We start from the raw sequence: 12,777 nt of genomic DNA, 5'->3' as shown, positions 1-12,777 counted from the left end.
TGGCACCAAAAGACTCCCCAGATGTCCTTCTTCCGGGGTATTCACTGTGCCAGAAATTTCCCCATCATGCCCTCAATGCATGCTCTTCCTCTAACCTGGTCCTTCTTTGGGTTCCTTGTTTCAGTGCATAGTCTCCTTATCCATGAGAGGCCTGTGAGCTGCCCTGGGCCCCCGACAAACTCCCCATGGATCATTCACCAAGCATTGCTGATTTTCCCCTCCTGTCCCCTCCTGCCACCATCTATGTCAGAGCCACTGTCGTCTCTGGCTTGGGTGATGGGGACGGTTTCTTTCCACATCTCCACCCTGCCACTCCGACCTTCTCTAACCTAATTTCTGTTCTGTCTGGAATGATCTCGAAAAGTGTCATTCGGACCTCGCCATTCCCCTGCCTGAAAGGCCCTCAGTGGCACTCCTTAGCTTGCGGGTGATCCAGGCTCCTCCCTGCCCTGAGGCCAGCCCCCCTGCCCCTTCCCATTTCTCTCGTGGGCAGGCCACATCCCTCCTACCTCTGGGCCTTGGCATGTGCTGTTTCCTGGTCTGAAATGCCCTTTTCCCATCCTGCTAAGTTTGGCTGATTCTATTTGATCCTTCCTGTTATTTGGCTGCCAGCTCAGCCTTTGCCTTCTTGGGGGAAGCTTCCTGAAGCTGCACACAAGAGCAGCTACTCTTGGGTCAAAAGTTTTCTCTGCATTCTGTTCCACTCCTTCATAGAATGCACCAAATTTATAGATTCAGGAGGGTTATTATGCCTGCTCCTGGCTTGGATCTGTAGGCCCAGAGAAGGCAGGGATAGCATCTCCCTGCATCACGGTCCTCCCAGGGCCCCTGCAGTGGGGGTGATACCGAAAAGCACACAGGTGGTGTTCAATGTAAAATGAGTCAGTGAATGAACATGAATAGACACACACTAGGTCCTTCTTTCTGCTTCCTACTGGTCAGTACCTTCTCCACGCCAGGCTTTCTCTGCCAGAGGCTAGGGAGGTGGAGGTGAATGGCCTGGCCCCAGCCTCTGAGGAATGTCACAGGTGGGGTTCTCCAGAAGCAGAGGCTGAGATGGAGTTGTAGGTCCAAGCTGTTGAGTAGGGCTCAGCAAAGGGAAAGGGGAGGAGCAGGACTGGGCTGAGGTGGTGCTGCGATGGTGGCCAGACAAAGCCTTGGAAGGAACTCTGGAGCAGGTACTGCCCATCCAGCTGGCCAGACCTGTTACCCCTGCCTCTCTCAGCCTCTGGCTGTTGCCCACCTGGGAAGGCTGCAGTTCTGCAGGTGGGACAGGCCCTGGAGTATCTGACAGCTGGGGGTGTATGCTGATTCCATTCCCGGTCCCATGACGTGCTGGAGCTGGCTCCTATGGACTCACAAGACCCAGTGTTAAAGATTCAGGGATTTGTGAGCCAATTGTTAAATCATTTGTAGCTTAAAATCAGCCATGATAGGAACATTTATCCCAAAGAAATTAGCAAACACTGTAAAAGGTACAAAAGGGGTTCCCCCCCCCCTGAAATTTACTAGTACATCACTAGCTGTAGCTTTGATACAAGACTTCCCTTGAAGGGGCATCTGAATGGTATATCTCCATGTCCACCACAAAGACCCGCTGGCCTGATGGGAGATGCTGACAGATGGACAGTCTCACAGGGCGAAAGTGACAGGTATCAATAGCCCAGGACAGCCATAAAGACAATGAGGGAGTCACTGACAATCAAGGAAGCCTTCCTGGATGAGGTGACTTTTTTCTGACATGATAGCATATTCAAAAGGCACAAAAGGCAATCCCATAAGTAAGGCTCCTGTCTCCCCAGATCCCTGGCACTGGGTGCCCTCCCCAGAAGTAGCTACTCTTACCAATTTCTCATGTATTCTCCAGAGATATTATTCTGTGCTCTTACTAACACTCATGCGCACATCTTTTCTTCCTCACACAAATGAGCTCACGCTCTGCGTACTTTTCTGCACCTTGCTTTGTTCTCTTCACTGTGTCTCTTGCAGATCAGCCTTCCTTAGTAAGTACAGAACTGCCCGGTTCTCTTTAACAGCTGCAGGACATTCCAGTTCACAGAAGTGTCAGAATTTATATAACCAGTCCCCACTGGCGGATCTTTTGATTCTCTCAGCCTTTTGATATTTCAGATAACACCTCCGTGAGGCACTTGGTCATTTGGCACATGCGTGAGCCTCCCCAGAGGGTACATATCCAATGGTGGAATTGTTGGGTTGAGCCTCTGAGATGGCAGTAAAGATTAACTGGGTAAGGAACAGGGGGCCAAGCCAAGAGGTGGACAAGGATGGGCATGGCAGTCAAGAGGAAGGGGCTCGTTCTCAGCTCGCCTCAGGGGAGCGGCATATGGCTGCTGGGGTCATGGCCAGTATACTGGGCGCACTCAGACAAGGAAATTAAGGAGAGTTTAGGAAGGGATGGCTGTCCAACAACTGATGAACAGGGGACAGCCTGTGGCATATCCATACGACAGACTATTATTCAGTCATGGAAAGGAAGGCCGTATTGGTACATGCTACGCCATGCTACACGGATGGACCTTGAAAACATTCTGCTGAATGAAGGAAGCTAGACCCACAAAAGGCCACCTAGTGTATGAAGCCATTTATGTGAAATGTCTAGAATGGGCAAATCATAAAGACAGAATGCTAGTTAGTGGCTGCCTGAGACTGAGGGGAAGGGAGAAATAGGGAGTGACCCCTAACAGGTATGGAGTGTCTTTCTAGGGAGATGAGAATGAGGGGCCCAGGGGGGAGCGAGCATGAGGGGTACCTTTCGGGACTTCCCTCCTGCCCTCTAATCCCCCACCAGGGCTTCCACTGGTCAGGCCCACCTAGAGGTGACAGCTGCATCCCATCGGTCCCATGACCGATATGCACCAGGCCCAACCAACCAATCACCAGCAGCAATGGTCGGGGACCGTGTAGTCTCCTTGGGGCGTGAAGCAGGAAGCAGAAGCATGGGGAGTGGTCTGGAGAGACTACGGAGGCACACTCTGATCTTGCTTATGTCCTTCCCTTTCTCTGAGCCTCCCTTTCTTCACCTGTGAAATGGGAATGATAACGTCCATCTCTCAGGGAGTGTCAGGAAAATCAGACAGGGCTCTGGAAACACCATATCAGTTAAAGAGGAGCATGGATACAAAGCCAAGACAGACAGAGTTGGAAGACAGAGAGACAGCATCAGAAGCAGCTTTGGAAATCATCTAGTTTAGACCCTTGGGTTCAAAATGGGGAAATTGAGGGCCAGCGAGGGTACCCGGCCAGTCAGCAGCAGACACAGCCCAGTCTCAGCGCTGGAGACCATCCCTGCATACAACTTCTCTTCTGAGATCGTTTCCTTAAAAATAGACTTTATTTTTCAGATCGGTTTTAGGTTCACAGCAAAACTAAGCAGAAGGGACAGAGATCTCCCATACACCCCCTGCCCCCCACACACGAAGTCTCTCTGCACCAGAGAGACACATTTGTTACAACCAATACGAGGTCCTTATAAGTCCTGACTTGTGTTCCTGGCCTCCACTGGCTTCCCTGTCCACTCATGATAAAATCCCACCTCGTAGCCGACCAGCAGCCACAGGTGGAGAAGAGAAGGGAACACGTTCCGTTCATCAGGTAAAACGTGAACCCTGTAGCAGCCACTTCTTGTCTCCCCGAAAGTCCCCCCAGTCCGCTAAGCTGAGGCCCCTTGCTGTGTTCAGACCCCCGGCCACCGGTGGGGTGGGAGGCGGGAGAACTCCGTGTTCTCCAGAGACCCTCTGAGACACCTGACCCTGGGCCTCACAGATTTATTTTCCCCTTTACTTTCCTGCTGCATCGAGGCCTCTCTGCATCACAGGATGGTAAAATGGCAGCCCCCAAGCAGTCGTATGTTGCTGCTCTGTAAGCTGGGACCCAGCAGTGCCACCAGGGCCATAAAATACTGACATGGATCCGTCCCAGCTGCACAAGCCCTCTGAATGCCCGTCCCCGCATCATCGTTGCTCCCGGGATCCTCTGGACTTCCCCTCCAGCCAGCCAGGCAGGGCCTCGCAGACCCTGAACAGTCAGGGGGCGATGCTCAGGCTCGCTGCATGCTGGTCGTGGAATAGTTTGAATGCACCCTGTTGGTGAATTTACCTTTGGGCATTTCTCGGGCACCTGCTGTGTGCCAAGCCCTGGGAAAGTGCATGGGGCTGTGTCTTCTCAGAGCCCGTAGACCCTCGGACTACACGTGTCATTGAATCACAATCCAGACTCTCCCAGTGTAAAAGGAAGCTTATCCTGAAGTCCCTCTGGACAGCTGAGAAGCTGGTAGTCAGTCAGCCTGGCCTCTGGGGGTGGGAGCGGGGCGTGCAAAGAATGTGGCTTTGTCCCACACTTGTTTCCTCTGCTGTTGTCCCCTGCCTCGGGGAGAGGGCTGGGTGCCCACCCGGATGCCCGTCTGGGTGGCCAGTTCTGGCCAGGGCAGCTGTGATTATGCCCAGCTTAGCGCGGATATAATGCAATCACTGAGGCTCGGAAAATGCAGAGTTTGCAGGGTTAACAGGCTGGACATCATCTGATTAGGGGCCCACACAAATACTACCATGGCCTCAGGCCAGCTGTGGCCTCATGGGAAGAGGGAGGCAATGTGCGGGAGGCTGCGTTCAGCGCGAGGGGCAGCTGCACCCAGCCTGACCCCGGAGCCTGACCCCCGGCACGGGGGCTCCTGGCCCGGCACCCGCCACACGAAAACAGTGGGTGTCACAGCCTCAAAAATACAACCTAAGGTTTTTTCACTAAAACCTTCCAGAGACTTTTTAGAAAACCCACTCTATTAAGGTATAATTCACACACCATCCCCAGTACACTTATGGAAAGCGTACAGTTCCGCACTCTCGAGCATAGTCTCAGGTATGTTCCACCATCATAATTTTCGAGTATTTTCATTACCTCAGAAAGGAACGTGTACCCTCAGGCGTCACTCATCTCCCCCAGCCTCTTCCCACACCGCTAGTCTACCTTCTGTCTCTATAGATTTGCCTATTCTGGACATCGCATATAAATGCAGTCGTACAATTGGTGTCTTTTGTGTCTGGCTTCTGTCCCTGAGCATAATGCTCCCAAGATCCATCCATGTTGTAGTGTATGTCAGCACTTCATTCCTTTTTATGGCTGAATAATGTTCCATTGTGTGGATGTGCCACATTTTGTTTATCCATTCATCAGTTGATGGACAGTTGGGTTGTGTCCACTTTTTGGCGATTATGAAGAATGCTGCTGTTCACATTGGTTTACAAGTTTTTATGGGCGTATGTTTTTATTTCTCCTGAGTATATACTTAGGAGCAGAATTGCTGGCTGGGTGTCTTAGTCTTTTTAGGAGGCAAAGTGCCACAGACTGGGTGACTTATAAACAACAGACATTTATGTCTTACAGTTCTGGAGGCTAGAAGTCCAAGATAAGTCACCAGCATGGTCGCCTTCTGGGAACGCCCTCTTTCTGGTTCAAAGCCAGTGCCTTCTTGCTGTGTCCTCACATGGTGGAAGGGGCTAGGGGTCTCTCTGGAGCCTCTTTTATAAAGCATTCATCCTATTCACGACAGCTCCGCCCTCATGACTTAAGAATCTCCCAAAGGCCCCACTTACTGTCTCCCCGGGGGGAGGGGGCTAGGGGGGCTGGGAGGGCAAGGGGGGGTTAGGATTTCAACACATGAATTTGGGGGGTGGGACTCAAACATTCAGGTCATAGCACTGGGCCATACGATAACCCTGTATTTCACATTTTGAGGAACTACCAGATAGTTTTCCACAGGGCTGCTCCATTTCACATTCCCACCAGTAGTGTGTGAAGGTTTCCATTTCTCCATACCCTTGCTAACACTTGCTATGTCTGTATTTCTTCTGTCAGCCATCCTAGAGGGTGTGAAGTGGCTATTTTGATTTGCATTTGCCTGATGCCTAATGATGTTGAGCATCCTTTCATGTGCTTAGCGGCTGTTGTACCCACTGCATTTTTATAAATTATAACATATAGCTTCTGTGCAAAAAAGCACACAGGACATTTATATTGATTTAAAAGAAGAATTATAGGGTGCCTGGGAGGCTCAGTCCTTAAGCGTCTGCCTTCGGCTCGGGTCATGATCCCAGGGTCCTGGGATCGAGTCCTGCATCGGGCTCCCTGCTCAGCGGGAAGCCTGCTTCTCCCTCTCCCACTCCCCCTGCTTGTGTTCCCTCTCTCGCTGTGTCTCTCTCTGGCAAATAAATAAAATCTTTAAAAAATAAAAATAAAAGAAGAATTATAAAGCATCCGTATCAAGGAGCAGACATTGCCAGCACCCCAGAAGTGCCCCAGGTGACACCTGTCAACCACAGCCCCTCACGCCCCACCCTGGAGACAGCCACCGTCTTGATATTTGTGACCCTCATTTCTTGACTTCTTATTATACTTTCCGCCTCTCTAGGTGCCCCCGAACAATACAATCCACTTTTGCCTACTTTTGAACCTGATACAGATGAACTCATTCCGTGGACGTCTTTTCCAATTGCTTTTTTCCCTCCCCACTGTATTTCTGAGCTTGACCTCTGTTGGTGTGCTTTGCCGTAGCTGTTCGTCATCACTGTCCTGTAGTGTCCCGCTAAGCGCACCCCTCAGCTTATCCATCCCACCAGGGCTGGCCATACGGAGAGTGCCCAGTGTGAAGATACCGTGAGACCACACTGGGCCCTCTCCATATGTCCTTCAATGCTGCTGCTATGAACGTCCTTGAACCTGGTTCCTGTGCACACAAGCATTTGATTCTCTCAGGTATATGCCTTGGAAGTGAAATTTCTGAGCCATAGGTCAGCGTGTCTTATCAGACACCGTGCAGTGTATGCACACCCACCGGCCGTGCTGAGGGTTCTAGGTGCCCCACATCCTCAGTATCGTCCGAATCCATTTTGAGTGTCCCCCAGCATGAAACTTCTGACTGCACTGCAATCCCAGTCAGCCGGAACCCACTGCCGAACCCTGCCCCCAAAGCGCATCGCCACACCCCCGAGCCTTTTCTTGCTTGCTCTTTTCCCATGCTTCTCAGGCCCAGGCGGGGAGGCGGGCTGGACGCTGGGGAACTATCTCCTCACTGACAACCAAAAGGGACATCTGTGTTATCTGGGGGGCTGCTCATCCCAGTAGCAGCTGCGCGTGTGTGCAGGTTGTATGAGGACGACAGCGCACGGTAGGTGCTCTGTCACACTAGGTGTCCTGGAATCAGAGCATTCAGCCAACTGAAATCTCTGTCCCAGAACATTCTGGATGCTGTGGCATTGCTGGCTCATTTGATTCCAGATACTGTGGTTGAAACAGGGTGGTGCTCCCTACCCGTTGAGTCCACTGACCCAAGCACTGGTCACCTCCTCCTGGAAGCAGAGCTCGCAGGACTGGGAGGACCCTGAACAGGAGCCCATCCTTGGAGACAGGAAACTTATCTTGTCACCTCTGTGTCCTCAGCACCCGCACCGGCCCAGGCCCAGAGGCAGAGCTAATGACTATTTTTTGAATGTCTGATTCTGTTCCAGCACCCTGGCTTTCGCCAAGAAAAGATGGAATTGACTTCATTCCATGTTTCAGTGAAGGCGGCTGAGGCCCAGAAAGGGGGTGTGACAATTCCAAGGTCACAAAGCAAGTCAGCAGAGCCACCAAGCAGTTGATTCACAACCCTCAGCAGTAAGACCCTTGCCTTTGAATGCCCCACAGACCAGCTCCAGGACTTAGCTGAGCCTCAGTTTTTACCCCTCTAAAATGGAATCATGCTAACCTCATAGAGTTAAATAATGCCACATACGAAAACATGGGCCCAGTGCGTGTACAGGTGATTAATAAATGTTCAGTCATTTACTCATTAATCCACTCTTTTTTTCACTCTATAACAGGCAAAGTTAATTTGCCAGTCCAGATGAAGACCAAGAAAATGCTCATACACTGTGACCCAGAAACTGTGCTCACTAGTACATCCCCATCCCAGTGCCTGGTACACAGTAGGAGCTTCATAAATGTCTGTTGGGATAAAATCGGGCTGAAGATGATGAGAAAGGAAGAGAAGCTTTAGTTCCAAAGATACTTCCTTCTATAATATAGTTTAAACAAAGAAAGAAGAAAGAAGGCAGGGAGAGAAAAGATTTTAAAAAGAACAAACCCCAAAGCCTGAAAACAAGCTAAATATCCAGTACCACGGGGGGTTGGTAAATGTTGCTTTCTTTGCTTGCAGGGATATTCCAAGGCAGGGGTCAGCAAAATATGGCTCACGGGCCAACTGCCCACGTACCAGCCATTAGTTTTGCCTGTCCTTGAACTTCGTTATCAGTGGGATCACACAGTTGGTTCTTTCTGGCATCCAACTTCTTTCACTCAGCATTACGTCTTAGAGATCTGTTCTTTTTGTGTGTATTAGTTCATTCTTTTCTGTTGCTGTCAGGTGCTTCGTTGTATGATTACAGTTAGTTACAATTATCATCCCCGTTTTGCATACGGGGAAACTGCAGCACAGAGGACTCAAGGAGGTTGCCCAAGGGCACACAGCAGGTTGGTGTTAGATCTGGGATTTAAACCCAGAGTCCAGCATCTGTGCTTCTCGTTCCCCGTATAGTGCTGCATCTCATTGCTATGGCGATGGGAGCCTGAGGGGAATTGGGAACTCAGAAGAAGAGGCACACCATGTAGCCTGGAGGGCAGGGAAAGCTGCCAGGGAAGGCTAAATCAGAGCCAGGGTTCCCAGCCTCGGGTGTTCACCGTGCCTGGCAGATGTCATAAGTGGTCAAAGCAGAGGACCTCTGAGGTCGGGGAGGCAATATGGAGTGGTGGGGACTGTGGCAGATTGAGGGATGCCAGCCAGGGAAGGAGGCAGCTGCTGGGACAGCTCCCGGTGTTGCTGCCACGTGACCGTGCTGGCAGAGGCTGTGGGGAGAGGACGGCCATGCTGCCCTCCCCGTAGGTCAGCCCTCAGCTGTGCCAGTTAGTAAATGATTTGACTCTCACCCTAGAGTTGCCAGATGCCCTTTCTGTTTGCCAAAACACAGAAACCAACCAACCAACCAACCCCGGAAGTCTATCTGCTGGTTTTTAAATGTTGGTTCAAAAATGATTTTAAACCTGTGCAGGCCAGGGGCACCTGGGTGGCTCAGTCGGTTAAATGTCTGCCTTCGGCTCAGGTCATGATCCTGGGGTCCTGGGATCGAGTCCCGCATGGGGCTCCCTGCTCAGCGGGGAGTCTGCTTCTCCCACTTCCTCTGCCCCTCCCCGGCTCGTGCTCTCGCTCTCCATCTCTCTCTCTTAAATAAATAAATAAAATCTTTTAAAAAATAATAAAAAATAAATAAAGCTGTGCAGGTCAAAGAGAACCCTCTGTGTGCCCTGGACTGGCCTGAACTGACCTGAGCACCAATCTAAGGACCAGATAGGAGTTGGGAGGGGCCGGGAGAGCAAGTGAGCTCCAGGTAGAAGCACAGCACAGAGGCCAGGGGTGAGAGGGATTTGAAACCAGGTCTGAGACCCCCACCACAAAGAACCTCAAAAGCCCAAGCCGGGTAGGCTGGGCGAGGCTGGGCGGGGCTGGGCGGGGGTGGGCCGGGCTGGGGGCCGCCCAGGACCGCTGCTTGCAGTGTGCAGTGACATGCGCTGTGCTCTTCCCTGCCCGCCCCTGCAGATCCTGGAGGAGAACATGAAGCTGGAATGTAAGTGCCACGGTGTGTCTGGCTCGTGCACCACCAAGACATGCTGGACCACGCTGCCGCAGTTCCGGGAGCTGGGCTACGTGCTCAAGGACAAGTACAACGAGGCTGTCCACGTGGAGCCAGTGCGCGCCAGCCGCAACAAGCGGCCCACCTTCCTGAAGATCAAGAAGCCGCTGTCGTACCGCAAGCCCATGGACACAGACCTGGTGTACATCGAGAAGTCGCCCAATTACTGCGAGGAGGACCCGGTGACGGGCAGCGTGGGCACGCAGGGCCGCGCCTGCAACAAGACGGCCCCGCAGGCCAGCGGCTGCGACCTCATGTGCTGTGGCCGCGGCTACAACACCCACCAGTACGCCCGCGTGTGGCAGTGCAACTGCAAGTTCCACTGGTGCTGTTATGTCAAGTGCAACACCTGCAGCGAGCGCACCGAGGTGTACACGTGCAAGTGAGCCCGGGACTCGGCGGCTGGGCGCCTCCAGCTGCAAGTCAGACTGCAGGGGGGACCGGACAGCTTCCGGCTGCAGTCACCCTGGCAGGTCTTGTCCGGGATCTCGGCGGGGGAATGCTGAGCTTGTCTTTTCTGCTGTGGGGACACCTCTCCTGGGTTTTCTGCAGGCGCCCGGTGGAAAGATCTCCCCAGAGCCCTGGACTGTTCTCTTCCACACCCACTGCTGCTCCGCCCCACCCCACACACTGCCTGGTGGGGCCCTCCTCGGCTGGAGCAGAGCCTTTTGCACCAGGAGCTCTGGGCCCTGGGGCCTCAACATAGCAATATTTAACAATTTATTCTGATAAAAAATAATATTAATTTATTAAATTAAAAAAGAATCCTCCCACCTCATCGGGATCCGTTTTCTGCAATCAAAGTGGACTGCTTGCTTTCCTTGCGGGATAATTTTGTTGCTAGGACAAGGAGTCAAGTAGAACTGTACATAATTATCCTTTATGCAGATATTTCTACTAGTTGATTTTGCAAGTACCGCCCCCCCTTGCAGCACTAGATGTTTAAGAGCAGACGTCCTTTATACATATATAGATATATATACACACACGTTTATATTTTTTTGCTGTTTGCTGCTACTTATCCAGAAATTTAAGCTGGTCCAGATTTGGAGTCGTCTCCCAGATTATGATTCCCATCCTTTAGTCCTCCCCAGCTCAAACTTACACCAGTAGAAGAATCCAGTTTGGAATACAGAGAGAGAGGAAAGATAATAATAAAACTCCCAGCAGTTTCCATCTTTTGGAAAGTGAGCCACTGGATAAGAGAGAATATTTTGTAAGAGACTATTTTTATATGAATATTTTATTTATATCGAGTCTGCCTGTATGATTCCATGGCCTGTGCTTCTTCTTAATTCTGGTACTTGCTTTGGGGTAAGGAGGAGCGAGGCCTGGTTCCCATGGGGACCCTCACATAGCTGGGTTCTCGAGTTCTGTTGGCCAAGCAGGCAGAAGTGGCCCCTGGATGCCTGGGTTGGGGTGGCATTGGTATTACCTGGGAAAGGAATCAGATCCCCAGCCTACGCCTTTTGAGCAAGGTCACTGTGATGAGCCATGTGGCGGGCAGGCCCGTGCCCTTGGCATTGGGTGACCATTAGAGGGCTTGATGGTTCGCCACATGGCAAAACCAGCTCAGGGAGCCCGCTGCTCACCAGGATGCCCCTCCCATTGCCGTGGGTCCTGACAGGTGAGGCACAGTCCTCAGTTACGGAGCAGAAAAACTGGGGTGAGGGATCCCATGAGTAGCAGGGCTCAACAGGGCTTCCTGGATGTCGCGGTCCTAGAGCAGACCGGCAGAGAGTTGTGGATGAGTCCTCTTTGCTCTGGGTCCACCTATATCCAGTGCCTGCCAACCTGCAAAGCTCTCCTCCAAGAGGCTGTGGGTGTTCTAATATGTGTCCGTTTGCATTTCTGTGTGCATGTGTGTGTGTTTGTGTGTGTGTGCGTGACCTTTGGGAGTCTTGGGGGTAGTCACGTGACTTTGCACCTTCGAGCACCTCTGCGGTGCTGATGTGCTTACATTGTGTGTTCTCCTGCATATACCCAGCTGTGTGTGTGTCTCTCTCCATGTGCCTGAGAGATTCAGGGGGGTGTGTGCCTGTGCATCTGCTGGTCCCCAGGTGTCTCTGCTTGCGGGTGAGGTGTGGTGTGAGGCAGACTACAGGGACCTTTGGCGATTGTGTTGAGCCACCAAGAGATGGCACCTCTAAACTCTGTGCCCACAGACACTGGTGAAACTCAGATACCTCTGAGACCACAGCCTGATGGCCCCACGCACTGGGAGCCCCTCAGTGTCTAGGCTGTGTTGGACTCCCCAATGTCAGCACTGGGCCTGGATCACAGCATGGACAAATAAAATGGCTGGATGGTTGGTTGATTTCTTCCGTTGGACCGTTTATTTCTTCTTTACTTGGGTGTCAGGATGGGTAGGGATGTGAAGGAATGAGTGGATGGATGGATAGCTGGATGGATGGGTGAGTGGATGGATGGATGGATGGATGGATGGTGGAATGGGTAGGTGGGTGGGTAAGTAGATGGGTGGATATCTGGATGGGGGAGTGGGTGGGTGGATGGGTGGATAGGTAGGTAGGTGGGTAGGTAAGGGAGGAGAAAATATACAGAAACTTCTTAGATTCCATGTTACAGTCTATCTCTGCCTTAGAAAACCAGAGTCTACCATGAGCAAAGAGAATTCCCAAGTTTGCAGTCCCTCTGTTCCTGGCCTCATGGTGTCCAAGAATTGGGAAGGTTCTGACCAGCCTCCCCAGATACCAGAAATTACCCCCATGCCCTTCCTTACTATCCAGATGAAGAGTGTGTCTGGCATGAGGGCAGCAAGACCTACAAAAAGAATGGCCAGGTTGCCTGCCAGCCTGTCACCTGGCCCCTTAGCACACTTTTAGTTCCTAACCCTAGGCCTGCTCCCTCGCTGAGGTCCCCAGCTCAGTTGAGCTCTGAGCCTCAATTTCTCCATCTGTAAAGGTAGGATAATAATATTTACGTCACGGCGTCCTCCTAGTGATGATTGTATGGCACTTTGAGTTGCAGAGCAATGGATGAATGATAAATATTACTATTATTAACTAATACTATTCTTTCCATA

General features: G+C 51.7%; 1 protein-coding gene across 1 annotated transcript in view; it reads left to right on the top strand.

Annotated features, from left to right (window-relative positions):
* The window catches only part of WNT7A (Wnt family member 7A), a 63,282-nt gene extending 52,307 nt beyond the window's left edge, over window positions 1-10,975 (top strand). Inside the window, exon 4 of the mRNA XM_045863769.3 lies at window positions 9,641-10,975. Coding sequence (XP_045719725.1) covers window positions 9,641-10,120 — 480 coding nt within the window. The 3' untranslated portion in view covers window positions 10,121-10,975. The remainder of the gene's footprint in view (window positions 1-9,640) is intronic.
* The last annotated feature ends 1,802 nt before the right edge of the window (window positions 10,976-12,777 follow it).

This window comes from Mirounga angustirostris, unplaced genomic scaffold, assembly GCF_029215605.1.
Source record: "Mirounga angustirostris isolate CCGP_5_RB_7025 unplaced genomic scaffold, mMirAng1.0.hap1 SCAF_1, whole genome shotgun sequence".
Taxonomy (NCBI): domain Eukaryota; kingdom Metazoa; phylum Chordata; class Mammalia; order Carnivora; family Phocidae; genus Mirounga; species Mirounga angustirostris.
Note: the sequence above shows the minus strand (reverse complement) of the source record. Positions and strands in the feature narration are given on the sequence as shown.